We start from the raw sequence: 23,213 nt of genomic DNA, 5'->3' as shown, positions 1-23,213 counted from the left end.
CATGGCTGCTGCAAGTTCATGCACGTGCCTCACATGGAGTCTGTGCTTACAGAGTCATGGCATCAGAGCTACTGAGATCAGAAAAGCCCTTCAGGGTTATTGAGTCCAACCATTCCCCCAGAACTGCCACGTTCACCACTAACCCATGTCCCCTGGTGCCACATCCTCACATCTTTTGGACACTTCCAGGGATGGTGACTCCACCACTGCCCCCGGGAGCTGTGCCAGTGCTTGACAACACTTTCTGTGAAAATATATTTTCCGATATCCAACCTGAACCTCCCCTGGCACAACTTGATGCCGTTTCCTCTCGTCATGTCCCTGTTCCCTGGCAGCAGAGCCCGATCCCCCCGGCTGCCCCCTCCTGTCAGGGAGTTGTGCAGAGCCACAAGGTCCCCCCTGAGCTTCCTTTTCTCCAGGCTGAGCCCCTTTCCCAGCTCCCTCAGCTGCTCCTCATCAGACTTGTGCTCCAGCCCCTTCCCCAGCTCTGTTCCCTTCTCTGGACACGCTCCAGCCCCTCAATGTCCGTCACGAGGGGCCCAGAGCTGACCCCAGCATTGGAGGTGCTTACAGCCCTGTGAGGCTCCTTGTAGCTGTACAGACCCTGCTGGGGCTGAGGGGTCACCCCGAGCACCCTGCAGGGAAGCACTTCTGAGAGCAGTGGGAACCTGCAGGAGGTGCAAGTAATACTTAAAGCAAAAGAGGGTACGAGAGGTCTTTGAGGGGAGCTGAGTCTGGAAAGCAGCTGGGCTGGGCTCCCCAGAGCATGGCAGCCCCTGACCTTGGGCACAGGGAGCTCAGGGCTGGCTGCAGCACGGCCGTGTGAGGGTGCAGGGGTAGGGCTTGGTGTGCACAGAGCCGAGGTGGAGATGAGGCTTCCCCTCCCCTCCTGGCCACGCTGTGCTAACAGGGGAGCCTCTGTCCCCCACACAACCTTCCCTGGAAAAATCCCACATGGGACCTTAACTCTTGGAGACCTGCATGCTTTATCTCCACAGGGCTTTCTGACAAGGATTTGAGAAGCAGTCCCTCTCTGTGAGGCCAAGCATTTGGGCATAAAGCCATCTGCTCACATCTGGCACATTAAGCGCTCATTTTTCTCTGACCTAAGATCTTTTTTCACGTTCTGGGTAAGAGAAATCAGCTATCACTGGAGTGCACAGTTTGCTCTGAGGAAGCACAGGCAGGAAGACACAGGCTTCTCATCAAAATTTTTCCTATTATTTCTTGCCAGAAACCTCTTGTGCTTTTCCAGGAGCTTCTGAGGATCTATCCAGGAGTGCCAGATCAGGTACAATCCTCTGTACCCTAATAATCAGATTCCTGTTCTTTGAGGGTCTAATGCACAGCTGCAGCACTGACAGCAACATTTGGCAAGTTCAGGAGGTCGCATGCAAGGGAAGGAAGCCCAGTGTCCAAAGGCCAGGCCCTGCTGCTTCTGCAGCCCTCTGTGCATTGCTCCCTCCCTGGCACTTGAACCACCTCTCCATCCTCCCATGGGGGTTTCCAGCTGGGGCCTGCATGGTGCTGGAGATAACACAGACACCTCAAAGCCACCTGCCAGTGAAATACAGAAACTTGTCAGCTTTCCTTCAGGGGGAGGTGGGGAACAGCTGCTCGGGAAACAGCTCCTGTGCCTGAACACAGCTCAGAACCAAGACCAGGGATCCCTCAGGGCCCTTCCTTCAGGGGCAATGCCTGGCACCCGCAGGGTCCCAAGATGGTAGCTTGCTTGTGAGCAGAAAAAGCATCCCCCCACAACACCCAGGGAAACCAGGCTTCTCTCTAAGTGTCCTAGAGAAAAAAACTGCTCTTCATCAAATGCAAAAGCTTCCAGGCAACACAGAGATGTGGTAGAAGTTTTTGAATGAAAACATATTGGAGATGTTTGAGTGTGAAGTGAAGGATTTGGTTTCAATTGGGGTTTCGTTCTACTTCTGATTTTTCCAAATTCAGCCTCAGGTTAGTTCATGCAGTTGCTGCCTGTCATTAAATATTGCATTGTCATGGCTTGGCTTTTAGTGAATTAAATGTTTTGATGTGAGCATAAAGCATTTCAATCAGCCACTCAGACATTTTAAACTAAAAAGTTTATCAGACTTGGTCTCCTGTAAGATATTTCCAAATTTTGCCTATTTCCAAGTAGTGACAGACACAAACTGCACTAAGATGGAGCAGTGCAGCTACTCCAAGCCTCCAGTTCCCCTGTACTGCTTTACTTGCCAGTCTCAGGACTCTGGGATCAGATTCTCCCCAGGGCAGTGCTGGAGATGTGGTACTTTGCCACATGGTTTAGCTGATATGGTGGCATTTGGTGAAAGGTTGGACTCGATGATGATGTTGCAGGACCTTAATGACTCTATGACTCTATACATGATTTGTTGTTACCCCTCCCCAAGGTGTGGCTTTCAAGGGGAGAGGCAGCCTGACCCAGTGCTCTCCCAGTCGTGCCTTGTCCCAGTTCTTCCCCATCTCAGCAGCTTTTGCCCCCACTCCTGTAGCACTTGCCCAGAGTGACTGTACAGCCTGTCAGAGCCTTCCTCTGATTTCCTGCCAGCCAGAGAGCCAACAGGAACAGCTGTGTGCTGCCAGACCCTCTCAGTGTGGAAGAACCCCGTGTGTTTACCTGCACCTCCAGCCAGTTCCAGGCCCTCGGGTTCCTGCCCACCAGCCACGGGCTCTGCCGTCGGCTCTCTGTGGTCTGGAAGTCAGTGGAGAGGGGTTGGAGACAAGGGGCATTGGCTGCAGGGATTCCTGGACAGCCCTGGGTGGGTCAGAGCTGGCAGCAGAGGGGGGATGTGTGCAGTGAATAGAAACAGGACAGAGGTGGCTGCTCTGGGCCAGATGTGCAAGGAGCTCTTGCACAAATTAATGGTGGGCACCACAGAAAGAGTCCAGTAGGGCTTTTGGCTCTCCAGGAGAGGTGGAACTCAGTATTCAGAGAGCTTTTTTCCCTAATTCAAATACTGCCTTTCCTTAGACTTCTAATGGATACTTTTCCAGAATATGTGGGGCCAAATCCACTTTGTGCAGACCTCATGCCTTATCCATATTTTGGTAAATCAACGCAATCAAAGGAAGGATGTGGGTGACAGTGGCTACAGGAGCCCCTGATCTGCAGCTGGAAGCACATCTGTGTCAAGTGTGTGCAAACCACACCGTCTTCACCCCAGCCTGCCCCTGAAAGGAGAACCAGAGCTCTCAGCAGATTCTCTGAACTGCCCATGGGTACCAAGCTGGTGGTCCAAAAGCCAGTCCCAGTCAAGGACGTGCTCAGGAAGCACTCAGGTCCTGCGAGGTATCCAGCACAGCCAGCCCGTCACTGCCAGGTGTTTGCTCATGGAAACTCACCAAGAGCCTCTGGGAGCAACAAGAAGACAACTTCCAGTAACCTCTGCTTCTATGTTGCCCTCAACCTGTCTGGATCCACTGGCTGGTCCTGGAATCAGTGATTTAGGCACCTTGGAGCCAGATGTAGCACTGAACAATCACCCCGAATAGTCACAGATTTATTCTTTGTAAATTCGTCTTGTGGCTTTGTCTTGTGTCTGTACAGAGACACTCTGTAAGATTCTTTACCAGCAATTTGTACATCAAAAGTGCATCCTCCTACTGCATCAAACCAGCATCATCCTCTCTGTCACACCCCTCCTCACTCATCTCTTGCAAGCAGAGGAGTCCTGCTATCTGCAGTGTACATTGACCCAGATCCTTACACCCTGATCCATCTCCTGGGATCTGCCTGCTTCATCCCTGTCTGCTTTTTTGATGTGCTTCAACGAGCCTTGCACTCCAGGTGGATCATTACTCTCCCAGGAATATCTCCACAGGAATTCCTTGCTGTTCCCACCATGTGGGCTCCAGGAGTGGTTTGACCATCATGCAGGTTGGCACAAGGTGGGCTGTAAATGCCTTTACTCTGCACACTGGTGTACACTGCCCACAGAGGTCTTGGAGGTGTGGGCAGGACATGGAGCAGGCAGGGCAGGCTGCGGTGGATCAGCTGCCTTCTGAGGTACTGCGGGTACCAGAACAGCTCCAGCCTGCTGGCAGCAGCCTCTGCCAGGGAGCTTCTGGCTGCCTAGAACAGCTTTGTGGCTTGCAGCCATCTTGGGCTCACCTTGACCTGCTGTCCTGGTTCCACCCAGAACAGGGTGAATTCTTGCAGCAGCTGGGAGGGGACATACTTCCAACACTCAGTTGGTTTCAAGGACGCTTGCAGGGGGAACGCTGTGGATGCATCAGTTGTGTTGGTTTGCTGTTCACGGCTCGTTATCTTGTTCAAAAAGCTTTGGCTGGGCAGCAAAGAGGAAGATGCTCCGGAGTTCACCTTTCCCTGGTAGCTGTTCTGGGTGTTAAGAGAATAACTCCTCACACAGGAGGAATTTGTCCCCAAAAGGCCTGGCAAGTGGGGACCTGAAATGCAGCAGAGACGTGGAGAAGGACAGGGAACAACCCCACACTCTGGACACAAGGGGATGTGAGGTTCTTTTCAGGGATCTAGTGGAGACCATTAAGTTGCCAAAAGTCAGGATGTTGCTGGGCTGTGGCTGCTCCAAAGGACATGGTGGGAAGAAAGGACATATACTTGCAGTCTTATTTTTCTTGCTTTAAAATGGTGTTCCTTGCTCTCATTCATGCCCCAATATTTTTTTTTAGTTTAGAAGTTCTTTTAGATTTGATGTGCTCACACTAATGAAAGTGTTAAGGTTGACCCAGCTCATCCACTTGCCCACTCTGAATCCTTTTAAGTGAAGCTAACATGGAAAAGGAGTTTTAAAGAGGCTGAGAAGCCCTGCTTGGACATTTTCTGGACAGAAAGTATTCTTCTTTTCAAATGACTTTTGGCTTAGAATGTTCTTTCTGGGATGATTTTTTTTTATGTCAACACTGGAGCGGGGGAAAAAACAACATGGTTGTTATTATTTTGATCAACCCAAACCAATTATTTCTGGACTTCTCTTTCATGGGAATCACCAAAAACATGAACTTGCAGAATGGTAACAGAAAAGAAAAATTGTGGTTCTTGCCCAACATCCAACTCAAAGCAGGCTGCTGCACTGGCTGCTCTGTCTGGAAGGTGGAAGAGGGAATGGCAGGAGGCTCCATCAGCCTGCCCCTCGGTTTGGTGTGTGAGATTCCCCATCTCCAGCTCCGTGTGTGTGGGCACGGAAAGCAGCACGGCACTCGTACACCTGCAGGCCAGAAGATGTCAATGCCCATTGTGCTCCTCAGAGCTGTATCCAGCCAGACAAGCCATCTGCTCCCCTGGGATTGTCGTGTTCCTCGGGAGCCTGGACAGCTACAGACAGGAGGCAGAGCCCAGGAGAAAAATCTCCATGAGTTCAAGAAGTGTTTGAACAGCACTCTCAGGCACATGGTGGGATTGTTGGGGCTGTCCTGTGCAGGGCTGGGAGCTGACTCAATCTTTGTGGGCCCCTTCCAGCTCAGGATATTTTATGATTCCATGATTCTATGACACACTTAACAAAATTCACGGTTTGCCTGTTTGGAAAGAGTGCCCTTGTGTTCTGCCCCAAGTGTCATTTCTGCCCCGTGGCACAGTGGCTGAGGAGCCCTATCTCCTCCATGTGGCTGCAGCCTGTTCTGCCGAGTCCCTGCCTGTCTGCCTGCCCTGGGCTTGCACCTCACACTGTCCTGTCTCCTCTGCTCTTCCCCTGGCAGACCCTGTGGGCCCTGGGGTGGGATGGGATCCACTGACAGCCCTGACCTGGCAGAGAGTTTCTAAAAGTGATTACTTCTGATTCTCACACCAGCCTTTCCCAGGAGCACAAACGCATCACTGCCCTGCTCAGCCCCTTTCTGCTCCCATGCTGGAGGGCACCTGACACGGTGCAAAGCCAGGGCAGGGACGGGAGGAGATGCAGGAGCAGTAGCCAGAGTGGCATCAGAGCTGTGCTTGCTAAGGGTCACAGCTCTCGCTGCACAGACCCTGCTTCTAAAGACCTTCTGGTGCAGGAATGGGCTTAATCCCACCCTGGCAAATTGGCCTTGGCTGAGACTTCATTATCGAAATATTGTGGAGATCTGGGATAGGGCCTACACATGGGGGATGATCTAAGATGACTGATCTATTTTCAAGCGTGGAGAGGTGGGAGTAGAAACACGTTCTGCTCTTGCCCATTGCAGTGATATGGGATTGAAGCAGTGCTGGTGCCTCCAGATATGGTGTGATGCAAATGAGCTCTTACTGCTTTGATCTCTTTATCTTCCCTTTCTCTGTCTCTTTATGGAGAGTACCTTTAGTGTAGTTTTCAACCTGCAGGCTTTTAGGAAGAATTTCAGCTGGTTCTATGGCTCCAGGTACCATTCTATCATCAGACCCAGCTTTGCCCCAGGCAATTCAGGCATTTTGTGGTGACCTAGGAGATTTCAAGATAAAGAGGAAAAGAGATAGTGAGAACCTTTATGAATCATTCTAGTATAATCTGAAGTATTTCTGAAACCATCGTTTATTGCCTTTGGGCTTCTTTTCTGGTGGTGTAACTGTGCATTTTTACCGGATGCTAATGAGAGTGGCCAGGAGAGAGGCAGAGACAGTGCTCAGCGCTCAGTGATTTCGGGGTGTTTCATGCCTTACAAGAACAGGCCTAGTGTTGGGCCTTTCCAGGATAAGGATGGGAATTTCGGTCTGGTTTGTTCAGTCCCCCTAGAAACCAGACTGTTGGACTCAGAGGCCTTAATGCTGTAACTGTGCAACTAATTAATGAAGAGGATACCAGGTCATTAGCTTCTCCTCGCAATCACAAAAATTTCTGCTCACCTGCCTAAGGAAGGTGTTTTTTATGGTCCAGGAAGCCACATGTTCAGCACCAAAAGTGAGAGGAGCTAGGTTGAACCAGTGCTGGGAAGAGAGCACATTAATATCCTGAACATCTTGAAAAACATGAACATACTCATCTAGCAGAGCAATTTGGGGATTGAGAAGACAGTCACCATCTGGGATTCTTAGTAGCTTCCTGTAGGCTCAAACCAGGATGTCAGTCAGATATGTCCTTTGGGGTGACTTTGCCTCCTTACACACAGGGAGCAAGAGGGCCATTTCCCAAAACACTGAAAGTGTTGTCCAGTGACTTGGGCCATGTCTGTCACCACTTCCAGCTGTAGCCAGATGCATTGGATTTCTCTGAGGTAGCAGGGAAACCAGAAGCCCATGGAGTACCCACTGCAGGCTCTGTGAAGGTCCAGGAACAACAACCTGAGCTTGCAGAAACCTTGCAGAACAAAATTCTTGAAGGCAGCTGTGGGAGGAGGACACAGGCTTCTCAGTCTGCTGAGTGGCAGGGGGACCCATGGAGAGCACCTCAGGGGGCTGAAGCTAAGGACCAGACTTTCTGCCCCTTCGGAGTAGACTGAGGTGGTTGGGGAGCGTCTTCTCCCAGCCACAGGTCGGAGCTGCTGTTTCTGTAGGACATCTGTCCTGTGATGTCCCCCAGGACAGCATCTCTGCCAGCTGTGTGCAATTTTCTATGGCCAAATGCACATCTGGCTCTGAGGTCTCTCTGCTTGGCCTCAGCCAAAACCTTATCCCTGCAGTTTCACCCTCACACCCTCCTGGCTGAGGTCCTGTTGTGTTACTCTAGTGGGGCTTCAGCCTGCGTTGCTTTGGGTCTGTTGACTTCTGCTTGCATTAATTCCCATTGCAGCGCATCTCTGGGGAAGCACTTTGCTTTGTGCCTGGGAAGACGCATGTCAGGAGCTTTGGGGCTCATGGGCAGGGCTCATCTTTCCCCATTTTTGTGGGCAGCTTTTAGACATCTTGAGTTCGTGAGAGGCATCAACCCAGCTGTCCTTGGGGAGCGTCCTGGGGACGTTGCTTAGGCCTGTCTCAGGCAAGTATTGCATGATGCCCTTCGTGCAGCCCCCTTACAGCAGCATAAGAACCTGCCCCTTTGGCCCAGAGCGTGCACGTCCACAAAGCCCTGCAGGAGCTTTCTCTGCCTTCTCCCCCCGGGGCTGCGCACTCCCCACGGTGACATCCACGGCTCCGTGGCTCAGAGCGCACCACCACAGCCTGCCCGAGCCAAAGGTAAACCCCTTTGATCTTTAAAGCTCCTATCATCCCTGAGCTAAAACTCTGTGGTCACCATCTCATAGCACAGGTGGAGAGCGTGGCAGGCAGTCCCACCAGGGAACCCAGAACAGTGTGTGTGTCACCTCATTTTTTGGTAAGGAAGATCAGCTAATCAGTGAATAATCAAAGGTTGTTCATGAAAGAAGGTGACATCAAAGAAAATAATTTAAGGAACCCCTCGAGGGCCAGAGGAGTTGTAAGGTCTAAGGCTGAATCACATGAGCTCAGTTTCCATGAACTGTGTCTCAGTTTTCCTGCAGGTACAAGTTAGAAATGCTTACGATAAATGTTTAGAATTAGTTGGGGAAGGGGGGAAAGTTAAATCACACTAATTATAGCCATGATGGCTTCAGTACAGTGCCATTTGAAAGCACAGATATTTTCTACACCTAATGCAAGAAACATTAAAAGACATTGTTTCTTGGGTAAGCAGGGTGGTACGAGAGCAGAGTTTCAGTTTTGAGAGTAGTAAAGTAGTTCACTCTACTGGCAGCATTCCAGACCACAGCCATGAAGGATGATTTGACAGCAAAAGAATTCCTGCTTTTATTTCATATCTTGTAGAGAGGACAGACAGGCCAGTCACTGGGGAAGGGGGAACAGGGGAGCTCTGGGACAGGAGACGGGTGGCACCACTGCTGTGAGGTGTCATGGACGCAAAGGCAAGAATCTGAACAGTTCCTCTGCAGGTCCTGCACTGCAAACCTGGGTGAAGCTGCAGCAGCCCATTTCTTCTCCTGCCTTTCTAACTTCTTTTAGACTTTAAGGGACTTTGGGATTTGAATCACTTTCTTTGTGCATTTCTGTACTGCCTGCTGTGGTACAGACCTCACCTTTGTAATGGTTTCTCCAGTGCAAATGACAGGAGCCGTGCACAGACCTGAGAGACCCAGCACTCATTTGGCTTCCCTGGGTGCTTGTCACTCAGAAGAGAGCCCCAGCTTGGAAAGTCAAAGTCACTGACACAGCTGAGAAAGGTCAGAGGAGTTCCTAACCCGTTTAGTCCATGAATCCCTATTTCTTCTGCTGGATGCTGCAGAAAAAAATAATCCGCCAAGGTTCAAATACCGTGGGTTCCTTTTAAATTAACTAAATGTGGCTGACTGAAGTAGCCACCCCCAAACACCTGAAGAGATAAACGGCTTCTCTGATTGCTCTGACAGGAAGCATTTCCACCCTTGCATGTGCTGGGAATGTACATAACATAAGAAACCTTACTAAGAGGAAAAGCACGAGCTTGGGAAAACACAGCAACAAGTCAACAACACCTTTACATGAGTAATAAGTCAAATATTTACTCCTACAACACTTCAGGCAAGAATCCTGTGCCTCAGCTTTCACACAAGCATGGACAGCCTGTGCAGAAACATCTCGTACTTTTGTGGCTAGAAAAATCACCGGGTCCAGGGCTGTGCTTGGGAAGTTTATTTCCAGCCCTTGGAGGAATTTGCTCTTCCTTCACACGATTTGCACATTCCATGCTGTCCTCACAGCAAGGCCAGGCCAGGAATTCCACCACGCCAAGTCGGGTGTGATGTCCCCTGCTCTGGAGGAGCTGGTGGGGGATCCCTGCAGGATGTTACGCTGGAGAGTTGATGGCAAAACTGAGTCCCTGGAACCTTTGCCTTGCTCTTCATTAGCTGGCAAACCACTGCCAGGATTTGCACTTTCAGGGTCCCCTTTTCAGGGCTGTCAGTGTGGATGTGTTACACCTGAGTCTTGCAGGGCTGCAAACCACCAGAGTGTTCAAACAGCCAAAACATCAGTGAGTTTTCAATAGAATGACTCTAAATATTTCCTGTGTAACAACCTTGAAAATACAGGCTGGATTTTCCTTCACTGCCCAAAGAGATGGTGGGAGAGAGCCCCTTGTCTCAGACCTGCCCGTGGCCAGGAGCCCCAGGGCTGCAGGACGGTGAGAGGGAGGGAAGGGGGGCTTTTAAAGAAAAGCCATGTGCTGTGGAGCTGCAAGGCTGCCAGAGTGAGGGGATAATGGTATCTCTCCTCTGCCTTTTGGAAGATTTCTTCAGAAACCAGTGTATTTTGTTCCTTTTATGTCTGGATCAGGGCAGGAGGAAAGAAGTGTCCAAGGCCAGGTTGGATGGGGCTTGGAGCCACCTGGGATAGTGGAAGTTGTCCCTGCCATGGCAGGGGGTGGAACAGGATGAGCTTTGAGGTCCTTTTCAACCCAAACCACTCTGTGATTCTGTGATTCTAAATGATATTTGACCTCCCATATCCTCAGCCACCTACAGCCCTGATGCTGCCTGGGACTGATGCGGGGCTCTGCACATCCCTGCAGCCACCACCCACCCAGGACGTGGGGTAGGCACTGTCCCCCCCATGCCCGGGGAGCACCTGGGCACAAAAAAGTCAGTTCCAGGAGGCTTGGAAGGTGTTTCCTGCAGCCAGCAAGGAGTATTCTCTACACTGCCAGCAGAAGGCAACTTAAGGAACATGCCCCACAGTTTCGAGGAGATCTTGGATGTTTCAGATCAGTGTTTTCTTCCCAGTCTTTCATTTTACATTATTTTTCGTTATTTTCACATTGTTCCACAACATGTCAAAACATCAGACAGATTCATTACAACACAAACAGGAGACACTTTGATGTAGGAAAAAAAGTTGTTTTAATGGGTGCTAAGTAGCAACTGCCCTTGGGGGTTTAAAAATAAAAATAGAAGCAGCACAAAATAATATTTTAACCCCTGTATCCCGGGATCACCATAATATAGAATGCAGCATTGCACACAGAACAGTGCAGGCAATTTTCTTTTTGCACTCATCCTGAAAACAGAATTCTGAATTCTCATAGATTTTTGGCGAGTTTTCTACCACTTCTTTGGAGAAGAGAAAGTTATAAAGAAAAAAACAAACTTTGCCAGGAGTATTTTCAAAAGGGCTCATGAAAGGGCTCACGAAGGGCTCCTGATTTTGTCACAGGACACCTCTCCAGAGAATATGCAAAGGCAGCTCCCAATCTTCCTGATGTGTCACCTGCCTCCACCAATGCCAAACAGAGCTGGTCAGAACATGGTGGTTTGGGTGTTTTTGTGGAAAATGGTACAAAATGCAGAAGCCTATACCCCCAGGTGTTCTGCTCTTTACCAGAAAAACTCAGGCATTCTTTTACTGAGGAATACAAATGCATTTCAGTAAATTTTTCAATAAACTCATTTTTCAGTGAAGCAGTTTCCTCTCCAGAGCCCAAAGCCAGCTGAGATGCTCCAGAGCATTTGATATGTGACCTGTGGGATCTCAGGTGTTCTGAGCAGATGGAGCAGCTCAGAGAGGTCCCTCTTGTATTCCTGGGTTCTCCTGAGGGTCTTTTCTCCTTCATGCTTCCGTCCTTGCCCTTGGCACAAGCCTCCTTCCAATGCCAAGATATTCCCAGTGACACAGGGAGGACAGGGAACCTCCCTCCTTAGGCTCACAAGTCTGTGAGATTTACAGAAGGAACGAGTAAAGTAAATCGCCTTTATTTTGTTGCTGTTTCTCTTCACTTTCCCATCACACCCATCAGCCTCTGCTATTTAGCCTGAGCTCTGGAGAGCCAAGCTGGGCCCTGTCTGTGCACAATGACAAAGAACAGCCCCTTCTGCCTCACACGGGGCTCCCCAGCACCCCAGATGACACTGCCCAGGATTGCTTTGCTCAGGAGGGGATACACCCATCTATTCCCATTGCTTTTAACCACACCAGCTTTTCATTCAGCCCCAGCTTAGTTTTAAAGGTCAATGCTCGCTTGCTCACCTGGCCACAGCCTGGTCTAGGTTGGGGTAAGCAGCATGAGTTTCTTCAGCTGCTCATGAGGGCAGGGTTGCAGCTCTCAGGTATCGGACCTCAAGAACAGCTTTGGAGCCCAGAAACATCCTTATTTTTTCTGAACAGCAGCCTGTGTATTGAATCACTCAGTACAGACCCAGCTACTCTCATGCCCTGGGATGAGGAGAGCTCTGCACAGGCAGCTCACAGTGACCCTGTAATGTGCAAAGGGCTTCAGACTCAGCAGCACCCTGGACCCTTTGGGTACCAGCACAGCCTCCTCCAGCAGGGCCTATCAGACCCTGAGCAGGGGAGATGAGCCTTTAGCTGGAGATGGCACAGAGTGAGACAAGCACAATCATCCAGGTTCCTTCCACCTCCTAACCTCAGTTTGTCACCCACAGAGCCAACCTCTGCCCCTCAGTCCTGGTGTGGCTCTCTAGTTTGTACAGTGTAGAGAAAGCCAGTCCAATGGGATGTACCCCTTCTCCCATGGGTTGCTGTCTCCTCAAAAGCAGCTGTCTGTCCACAGCTCCCTGTGGGGGCTGGCATGCCCATGGTGACAGAGAGATGCTCTTGGATCCAAGGACATACTGTCCTATTGCAGTGTCACAGGGCTTCCTGTTCACTCTCCAAAAATTGTGAGACAGCAGTACTGCTTGCGCTGTTGGGAAATGTCCTAACTTGCTTCATAACTCGGAGAAGCTCAGGCAGACCACCCTGAAGCAGCCAGCCTCTCTGGCGACTCCTCTCCATCCCTCTGCAGGCAGAGCCTGGGCTGTGATCAAATGTTAATGCTGAAATGCTGTTTGCAGGGAGGGGACAGAGCCTGGCACTGAGGTTTATTCTGTGCAAACCACTGCATAGTGACTGATCAGAAACCTCTGTCTTTCCTTCCTGCCAGAGACCTGAGCATGAACAACATCAGCCAGCTGCAGCCCAGCGCGCTCCGACACCTGCGCTTCCTGGAGGAGCTGTGAGTACGGGACGGCCGGGGGGGCAGGGAATGGTTGGGGGACTGGGGGACGCTGCAGAGGGTCCTGCAGCACTGGTCACAGCCCCCAGTGCTGCTACTGCAGCTGCAGGCTGAGATGGGAGCAGACAGCATGCCAGGACAGGGTTTCTTTGCTGCTCTAGCTTTGGGGTTTCGCTGAGGTCGTCACCTTCAGGCTGAGATGATGCATGTGCCAAAAGCCAAAATAAAAGAGGACCTAATCTCCTGTTCAAAAATCAACACTGTGCCCTGGAGCAGAGCCAGCAGAGAGCTTCATTCACCCTTCTGCAGACAGGGTCCCCCTCACAGCCTCCTGCAGCCCAGAGACACGTTAACACCTGGGCGCTTTGCGGTTCAGATGGAACCGGCCCTGGAAAACTGAAGTCCAAAAAGTTTTCCCGAGAGGCTGAGGTGTCCCACCATGCACCAGTGTGCACTGAGGTCTGAGCAGACAGACACAGCAGCAATCCCAGTCCTGGGGATCAGCATGTGGCTGTGTGTCAGTGAAGGAGTGGCCCCACTTCTGAAAGTGTGAAAATTAACCAGCAGCACAAGAAACCACTGGAATCCTTTGTGAACCCCAAAAATGGGAGCCCAGGGGGCAGAATGTTGAGGTTGACCATTTCTGCATGAGTAAATTGCACCTGTATGGTCTTACTCCACTTGACCATGAGAAATACCTCCAGGTGTTATTCTCATGCTGTTGGTACTCTCAACACAACAGCTTCTGTTGGAAAACACAGTTTCTTCAAAACACTGTTATTGCGTTGCATGAAATACCAATATTAATGCTGCATTTGATGTGTGTTGTAAACTCACTGCGTGTGTAACAGTTACTGCAACTTAATCTGCCTAAATGAAACACTTTCACTTCTCTGAATCAGATCCTGCCACCACCGCAAGGCACAACACTGGCATTTCAAAAATGGTATTTTCCAAAATGCCAGAATTACAGACATCACCCTCACACCCTGTGAGGGTGGGGAGGCCCTGGCACAGGGTGCCCAGAGCAGCTGTGGCTGCCCCATCCCTGGAAGTGTCCAAGGACAGGTTGGATGGGGCTTGGAGCAGCCTGGGACAGTGGAAGGTCTCTGCCCATGGCAGGGGCTGGGATGGGGGGAGCTTTAAGGTCCCTGCAAATCATTGCATGATTCTATGGTTTTATATTATAGGGTTTTGACTTCAAATGATCTTGCAACTGATCATCATCTGTCTGCATGTTAAATTCATTAGAGTTTAAGGACCCCAGCCACCCAAGCCCCCCTCCCCAGCAGGCATTTACAGGCTGAGAAGGAGGCAGTTTTGATCCTGTTTTGGCTTTGGAGCCAGAGCTGCCCACAGAAGGTGGGCTCTTCACCACTTTACATCCATCTTGCAGCCTTTCTCTTTTCATTTTGTCAACATCCATGTCGAAGTGTGGACCCCCACCACCTTCACTGGGGGTACTGAGGCTTTTCTCACACACAGACCAGACTCTGCTGTGTACAATTAGCAGCTGTCTCGCTGCAAGCAACCGTGTCCTGGTTACGTCATGTACAAACAGAGCAGCCTCAACCAGCAATGAATAAATATTCATAGGTTCCAAAAGAGCCAGCTTCCCACAGCCAAAAATAATTATGAATGAAACAGGAGAAGGGGAAAAATTTAAAGAGGAAAATCTGAAAAAATAACTGGAAGTTGTTAGATAACATTTTACTAGAGGTTCAAAGTGCCACATATCCTCCTTTGGAAAGGACTAACATCACACTGAGGGGAAGAAATGCAAACTGCAGCACCATGTATCTATGCACAGCAAAGTGCCAGCGTGAATTTGATAGCAGTAAGGCAGTAATCCTATTTATGGAAATCAAGTAATTTATATGAAATCAAGCAAGGAAGGATTTTATGTTATGGGGAATTAAAATTGATTCTTTCAACAACAACAGCTAGACAGGGACAGTTTGTACAGAGTTCGTAGGGCTGGCACTGACCAGTAATGCAACTTGCCTGGCATTTCCCCTGCTCTTTTCATTTCTATCTTTACCGAATTTTCATCCCACAACATTACATCAGGACCATGACATTCAGGCTGGGATCACCCTCTGTGCCAGGACACGCATGAGAATCAAGCAAACAAATCCTGCTTGTTTAGACATCCTCAAGGGAAGTTTGTTCAGGTTTCACAGCTCAGATCTCTGCTGATTTCATCTACCTGGGACCCATTCCCAATGTCTGCCAGGGTGACACGTAGCACATGAGACCAAGCCCTTTGTCTTCATCCCCATGGCAGAACTGCCCATGCTGGGACATGCCAAGTGAGTGAAGAGCAGAAACCCCTGCTGAGCAGTAGGGGACAATCCAGATATCCCAGATCCAGGTATCCCAGTGTTAGTGTCTCCTGGGGAGAAGGAAGACCTGCCTGTCTGCCCTCTTGCCTGTCCCCCTCCAGGCAGGGAAGTACTGACAGTGAAGAGGACTCTGCTGCAGCTCATCCTTGCTGCAAGTGTCTGTCTTTTGTTAGATGGAAACCTTCAGGAGGTTTCTCATCCCCAGGGATTTTGGGTGGCATTATGGCCCCAGTCTGCCTTCCATACAGCGTCACAAAGTCACAGAATATCCTGAGTTAAAAGGGACCCACAAGGGTCATCGAGTCCAACTTCCAGCCCTGCACAGCACCATCCCCAAGAGTCACATCTTGGTCCCAAGGGTGTTGTCCAAACACTTTTTGAACTCTGTCAGGCTTGGGGCTGTGACCAATTCCCTCCCCTGACACAATATCAGGCCAATCCCTTAGGTTCTGTCACTGGTCACAGACAGATCAGTGCCTGCCACTTGTCTTCCTCTCCAGGGGCTGAACAGAACAAGCGCCCTCAGCTGCTCCTCACACGGCTCCCTCTCAAGGCCCTTCACCATCTTCATTGCCCTCCTTTGGATGCTCTCTGATAGTTTAATATCTACACTCTAATGTTCCCTATTACATGCTTGATAAGCCAAGTGAGTAACAGGCTGGAGCAACTGAAGACAAAATTGACAAAATTCAGTTCAAGGTGAACCAAAACTGATGTTCTGGGACTTTGGTCAATCCCTAAAGTTTCTTTTAACCTGAGAGGAAAAAAATTGTTTCATCCTCAGGTTACTTCTTAACATTTACCCTTTTAGTTTGGGTAAAGCGCTAAAAGCAAATGGTATTTCAGATTATATTTGCTTTATTGCCAAGGTGCCTTAGGTGCTTGAACCTTATGAAAAGAATCAGAGGTTCCTCAGCAAAAAAATTGCCAATTTCAAAGCAGATTTTCAAATCTCCTTTTCAAGATCCTATGAAAACTCTTACATTTTAAGGATACTTTAACCTTGATCTAATGCTCAGAAACATTCCAGGAACTCTTGACACCCTTGGTCCTTGATCCATAACCCTTCCTTCTTCAACAGTCAGAGAAAGCCCAGGTTCCTCTGGCTCCTCCTCGCGCTTCTCCCCCGCTGCTCTCGCCCGTGATTCTCTGATTCTGTTTTCTCTCTCATCAGATTTAGCCCCAGTAGCTCAGGCTCCTGTGGAGGAGAGCTGGTGTTTTCACAATTCCTCCTCTTTCTGTTCCTCTATTTTAGCATCATCTCAGGCTCCTCATGAAAGTGAAGTTACACAGAAGTCAGAGATGAGCTGGACTCAGGGCTTAGCTTGTGCGTGGAGCTGGGATTCAGCCGAGGAAAAGGAATAATGGGAAGGGGGAAGACAGCTCTCAAAATGGGTGGATGAAGCACACATTTCCCGTGGACAACAAGGACAAATGTGCCTGGTTTCACTGCTGTGGAGCCCTGCAAATCCAGGTTGCTGGGTCCACTTGAGCCCTGAGTACCTCAGTCCTCTGCACACATCCACACCGGCTGGAGGCCTGTGAGTGAAAAACAAGAGCAGGGTGGCACGGGAGGGTCCTGAGGACAGCAGAGCAATCACCCAAGCCACCCCAGCACCCAGCCAGGCTGTGTCCCACAGGGCATTTCCGCACTGGCTCATCTCTGCTCTGGACACCAAACATGTCCCCCGGGGCATCCGAGGGGGTGCTGTGGTTAGGGCACAGATGAGGGTACAGGGGCTGCTCCTGCTCACTCCCTGTGTGGTCTGGGTCAAGTTATTTTCTCTGCCAGTGCCTGTCCAGCAATGAGAGCGGGCCCTCAGGTGCGCCCTGTTAGTCGTTTGTTTTTACAGTGAGCTGCTCCGGAAGGTGTTGTGAGTGCAGTTAGTTCTCATGCTCAGGGGATGCCCAGAGACCAGATTCTCCACACTCAGCTGCCTTTGAAGAGGCAGTGGGAGAGGGGCCCTCAGTGGCCATGCACCAGTCTGTGCCCCCTCTGGCCCCCTCCACCTCCAGAGACAGGAGAGGCTGCGTGAGCAGGCACGGTCCCAGCCCAGGCACTCACCAGGCTTTCCCTCCAAAGAAATCCTGCAGAGAGAGAGGTGTTCAGAGCTGGGCCTCACACAGGCAGGGAGCAGCCCAGAGTTAAGTATGTCTCCTCTTTGTTTCCTTCCTTTTTTTCCTTCTTCTTTTCTTTCTCTCTTTTTGGCAGCAGGAAGATTGTTTAAAGTTGCTAATAAATTCCAGTTAATGAAGCCTGAAAAGCCAGAGTTGGGAGCCAAGAGAAACAAGAGCAGTCAGTACAGAAGGAATAGAAAGAGATCTTGAAAGCCGGCCTGGGAATAATAACATGTTGAAATGTGTTCGCCGGCAAGGGCTTTGTTACCGCGCTTTGAATCCAAGCACGAGCGCTCGGTGCCAAGAGGAGAAACTGCAGCCAAAGGCAGGTGTTCATTGCCATTCACCTCTTGCTTCGGGGCACAGCGGCAAGATCAGACCCCTTCCCAGCCACTGGCTCTTTCACCTGCCTCTTCTCGGGCCCCACGGGCAGAGGGACTCACCGTCACGGGGAGTGCCGTCGAGGCGGCGCAGCAGGCTCAGGACCACACGCTCAGGACCCGCCGTGGCCCTCTCTGCCAGGCTGGGGGACCAAGAAAGAGCACAAAAGCAAAATGAAACAAAATGCAGGCATGTATGCTGGGAATGTGAATGCAGCAGCCCTGTTCTTCTCCCTTGCACCTGTGAGGGAACCCCCTTCTCACTCCTGTTCCCATGCGGGTCCAGAGACCAGTGGAGCCACCACAGCTCACGGGGCACCAGCGCTGTTCCTGGGTGCCCTTGCCTGCTCTTAGAGCACCCCCACCCCCCGCATCAGCTCCCAGGCATCTGGAACATCCCCCTCTGGGAGGGTCGTCCAGCACAGGGTCTCTCTCCAAGGCACTGCCACTCTGGTAGGAGGCAGCACTGCAGTGTTGCTGGCTGTGGAGCACAACTCCTTCGGGAGTGACAGCTCTTCCGTGGAAGGGGTGCTGGCATTTCTGGGCAGTGCTCATGTGTGCTGGCACCGTGGTGAGAAGCTGTTTCTGGAGCAATGCAATAACGTGTCTGGAGTAGGGGACTTCTGAGACAGCAGCTTTGGTGGGTTTCCATGGCACAGCAGGCTGGAGAGGTCTCTTATAAAGACATAAATGCTTGTAGGGCCATGACCTTGCTTTGCCACGCTGGGGTTTGGAGGCAGAATCACTGCTCCCTTGGTAGGCACCTTGCCTGGCACAGCCCTCTCTTTCCAGGTGGCCACAGCTAAAGAGCCACAGCTCTGAATTCTTGGCCTCTGTGGTTCCCCCAGGATTCTGCACAGCTCCTGTGCAGAGAAGGCACCAGGGTACAACTCGTTGGCAACAAGGAGACTATCTCTGGTTCATCCAGGACTTTCTGCCCCCCTGGCTGGCACCAGTCCTTGGCAGAGGATGGTGCTGCTCATCAATTCAGCGGGTGAGCAAAAGCACAGAGAGTGTCAAAGGATAATCCCTCTGATGAAGCCATCCGAAGGTCATCCCTGTGCCTGGCGTGAGGACTGTCCTCAGCGCTGGCTAAGGTGCAGGTGAGGACAGGAGAGAAGGGCTTCTAACAGGTTGTCTATCATGAGCACTGACCAATGAGGCCAAGTTATTGCAGCTGCCCAAATCAAATTCAAAATGTTTTGAAAATTTAGAGACTCCCATTCTATTTCTACTCCATTTAGACCAGGGAGAGTGTTCAGCAACTGAAAAAGCCTTCCTAGTTGGGATAGCTGGCCCAAATTTTCCTGAAAACAGCTTTCCATATGACTAACTGTGTTCTGGGGTACCCTGAGTGGAGCACCAAAAGTAGAGTCAAAAGTCAAAACTGCTCTGAAGATTTGGAGGGAACAAACTGAAAACCTTTGCAGTTTCTAATATAAAGAGATGGAGTGAAGGTGTTCAGTGTCCTGTTCATTAAGGAGCTGTGTCTTACTAATATTTCTTGGCAAATGAACCCAAACTGGCTTGCATATGAACATTCATGTGGGTTGAAAACTGGCTTGAGGACCATAAACAAAAGAACAAATGCGATCAATCTATCGAGTTGGAACAGGCATTCAAGGGGGGTACAGCGAGCAGAGCTAGAAACAGGCACAGTCTTCTCCTCAGGGATGGAGTGAGACAGCAAAGACCACATTAGAGGCATCTTCAGGAGATACCAGACTAGGACCAGCTGCAGATTCCTGTGTGAGAAGGAAGAGTCCAGGCCTGGCCCTTTTCTCAAATGTACCATGTTTTCACTTGTTGACTTAATTGGCTTCATTCCTGTTTTGCACCAGCACAAGAACAAACTCAGGCATGACACGGGGCCTGTGGTCCCCTGTGTGCCCAGGGGAAGGCCCAGGCTTGGCGTGATGACACTGTTTAGGCAAGAGCATGGAGTGTCTGGGCACTCTGCCTCGAGAGTGTGAGCGCTTGAGAAACCAGCCGGAGCAGCAGATCAAAGGGGCGGCCGACACGCTCAATAAAAGTCTGGCAAGGGGAAAATTTCACTGGGATATGGACACACATGTTTGTCCTGTCCTGCCAATGGGCAACGTTCCTGCCTCCTAATGTGAGTGATAAGAGCATCACCGAGCTGCCTGAGCACCTGACATGAGCGATCTTGCCCAGCACAGCCTTTGGGCGTGCCATGGAAGTTGTAGCATGACCAAGAAGCCCAAGATACAGGAGGGTTGAGCCTGTGGTAACTGAACAGCAGCAACCATAAGGTGGTAAACCATGAGTTTGTTCCAACTTGGAGTGTATTGGGAATGCAGATCAAAGCCTGGAGGAATGTTCCCAGAAATCACGGGAGTGGTGGAAGGGGAGAGGGGGTGGCAGAATCTAAAATCCACCATGAGCTTTCTGAAGCAAGCCAGCCATACCCAGCTGCCACCCTTCCCCTCTACCTGCCCCTTCTCTCCTTCTTCTGTCAGTCGCTTTAAATCCAGAGCTTTCTCTTTCTCCCAACCCTATGGCACAGTGTAAACTTCAGCACAGCAGGACACACCACTGAATCAAGTCTGTCCTAAAAAGAGCCCTGAGCAGGCCTAGAGCTGAGCTCATGTGCTGTGGACCAGAAATTCAGCCCTGCAAGAGTAGCTCCTCTTCCCTGTGCTTAGGGCAAAGGCAGTGCCTCTCTGTCCTTCTTGGTGGAGTTATTGGCTCAAGTCTCCTCCACAGAAGGAGTAAATCAAGAGCTGTCTCAGGGGATGTGGCACTGACAGCCTCACTTCAAATGTTATTGTTCCATTTTAAATAGAAAGGAAGGAACCATTTCACTGCATTTCCTGTGGGATCTGAATTCTGCAGATGTATTCAATGGGTGCCTGTCTGCCAAGCAGGGGAATTGCTGGAGAGTTTGAGTGAGAGGGACAGAAGGAACCAAGCACTTGGAAGACTGCCAGGTGACCATGGACAGAGGAAGGGTCACACACAGGAAGAATTTTATGTCTTGGGTCTCTTACATGAACTGGCACAGGAGTTACTGGTGTGAAAGCAAAGGATGGGCAGGAAGATGCTCCAAGAACTGGAGCCCTTCTGCTCTGGAGAAGCTGGGCATGTTCAGCCTGGAGAAGGCTCCAGGGAGACTTTAGAGCCCCTCTCAGTGCCTACAGGGGCTCCAAGGGAGATGGAGAGGGACTTGGGACAAGGTCCTGGAGGGACAGGACACAGGGAATGACTTCCCATTGCCAGAGGGCAGGGTTAGACTGGATATTGGGAAGGAATTCTCCCTGTGAGGGTGGGGAGGCCCTGGCACAGGGTGCCCAGAGAAGCTGTGGCTGCCCCCAGATCCCTGGAAGTGTCCAAGGCCAGGTTGGACAGGGCTTGGAGCAGCCTGGGACAGTGGGAGGTGTCCCTGCCCATGGCAGGAGGTGGAATGGGATGAGTTTTAAGGTCCCTTCCCACTTAAACTGTTCCGTGGTTCTATGACACCTTTCCAGAGGCCACCCTTCCTGCTCGACAGGACACCCCAAAAGACTCACCCATTCCTGATCTGCTCTCGGGCAGATGGGACAGCTGTGCTCCTTTGCCTGGAGCACTTGGCTACCACTCCCAGCATCATGCAGCACCTGTCCTGGGAGGTCCAGCAAACCTCCAAACCCCACACCTCCAGGCCCTGTGTGCATGTCCCAGCCACACACCCCTCTAGGAAAGTGAAAACTCAGCCTGTGTGCACAAACAGACGTGTCCCACCTCCCAGTCCCTGCACAGAAGTGAGCAGAGCCCATCTTGGACCCCAATGACACTGTCAATTGCCCTGAGAGGCGACTTCAGAGAAGTGGCTGCGTTTGGTGGCTCCCTTTGTGCCTGCTCCTGGTTTAGCATGGACCTCTAACCTTGGGGAGAGGAGCTGGGCTGCCTCGGTGGCAGGGAGGAGGTAAAAGTATGGAGAGAAGGGCCAGAGGCCAGAGGTGAGCCAGGGACAAGGCACAGTCTCAGGGCAGCATGGCCAAGGGCGGGCACAGCAGCAGCAGTGAGGCCTGGTGCCTTCTCTGGGGCTGGGGGATGCTTGGCACTTCTAAATTCACCCGAGCCAGGACCCAGTGAAACCAGGGCATCCACCACAGAGTGATTTTCCCCCTTATGTTCTGTGTTACCCGCGGTGCTGAGATGCCACAAGCTGGCTCTGCATGTGTCCCACCCGCACCTGGAGCTCCCCGCCACCCTGTTCTGAGGCCAGCAGCCCCAGCCTGGGCTCCGTTTAAGCTTCACATTCCTCTCCTGCTGATGCTGGAGGTCCCAGATCCATTTAAGGGACCTGGCAAACACTCAAACACACCCAGGAAAGTGAACAGAGAGGCCAGGAAAGAAGCCGAGAGGCACATTTAGCCGGGAGTACGTGTAAGCTGCTGGCAGTGGAGGCTGGGGCAGCCCGGAGCTCCGGGGAGGTGAGGACAGACACAGCCAGGCAGGACGGATGCAGGGAGCGGGCTGAGGATGCCGTGCAGGAACACCTCCCCTCCAGGCAAGCACTCCAGCCTCCCGGACAACACTCCCTCCCATGTGGAAATCGGCAATCAAAAGGAGCAATTACCCCAAATCACAGCCCCCAAGTGACAAATAGCCCAGCCTGCCAGGCAGCTCATGAGCTGCGAGAGGCAGGTTACAACCTGCTCACACACATTAAAGAGACGACCCTGTGCTGTTTATGCTGTCAGAGGCCTAATTACGGGAGCAATTTTCTCCAGATTCCCGAGGGGAGAGACAGAGCGGGAGAGCGCTCGGGCACCCACCCACGGCTGCTGTGCCTCCGTCAGCGCGGTCCCTTCCGTGAGCTCTGCAGAGCCCTGGCTCCCAAGGGCTCCGCTTCCACCGGGGCTGCACTGCTCAGCCTCCACACCTGCCTCCTTCCCGGGGAAAATGCCTCTAAAGGAACAAGCGTTGTCAGAAGTTTAATGAATGCCTTTGCCAGCGTCTGTGCCCAACCTCTTTGGACTTTCTGTGAGAGTGAGGATGAGCCTGGTCACAGATGATGTTCACTATCTCTGTTTTGGAGATGCAATATTCCAGTCCAAGTCAAGTAGACAAGTTTCTTGCCCAAATTCAGTAGCAGTTTAGGGTCTCAATCAGGCTGCTGAACCTGTCTTTATGATTTCTGGCTGATGGGTGCTGAGAGTTGGTCCATGTCTGTCCTCATGGGTGAAACAGGAGGAGAAGGAGAAAATTCACCTCTCCTCTAGGTCAAGCCTAGACTAAGGAGTTCTGAACTTCACTCCTGGCTCCACCACATGCCCTGATGATAACAGTGATGCAGTTTCTAATGTCAGGGAAAAATGCAAATACCTTTTAATGCCCCAGCCTGCTCTGGGCCTGGTTAAAATTTGAGTTCTAAGATCAGGTGATGCTGTACAACGGCAAATCCCCTGGGTTTCCTTTAATAAATTCTTTCAGTGAGACCTGAATGTTGTCCCCTGCTCTTTGCTCTATGTCCCAGATATGTCTCATTTTCTACTGTGATGCTGCTCCTCACTTCGTCTTCTTCTCCC

At 51.1% G+C, this 23,213-nt stretch overlaps 1 protein-coding gene across 2 annotated transcripts in view; it reads left to right on the top strand.

The window, feature by feature from the left end:
* The window catches only part of LGR6 (leucine rich repeat containing G protein-coupled receptor 6), a 152,684-nt gene that overhangs the window by 43,321 nt on the left and 86,150 nt on the right, over positions 1 to 23,213 (top strand). For both annotated transcript variants that reach the window (XM_032133239.1, XM_032133238.1), the window contains exon 2: positions 12,765 to 12,836. In XM_032133239.1, the coding sequence (XP_031989130.1) occupies positions 12,765 to 12,836 (72 nt within the window). The remainder of the gene's footprint in view (positions 1 to 12,764; positions 12,837 to 23,213) is intronic.

Source organism: Corvus moneduloides, chromosome 24, assembly GCF_009650955.1.
Source record: "Corvus moneduloides isolate bCorMon1 chromosome 24, bCorMon1.pri, whole genome shotgun sequence".
Lineage (NCBI taxonomy): Eukaryota > Metazoa > Chordata > Aves > Passeriformes > Corvidae > Corvus > Corvus moneduloides.
Note: the sequence above shows the minus strand (reverse complement) of the source record. Positions and strands in the feature narration are given on the sequence as shown.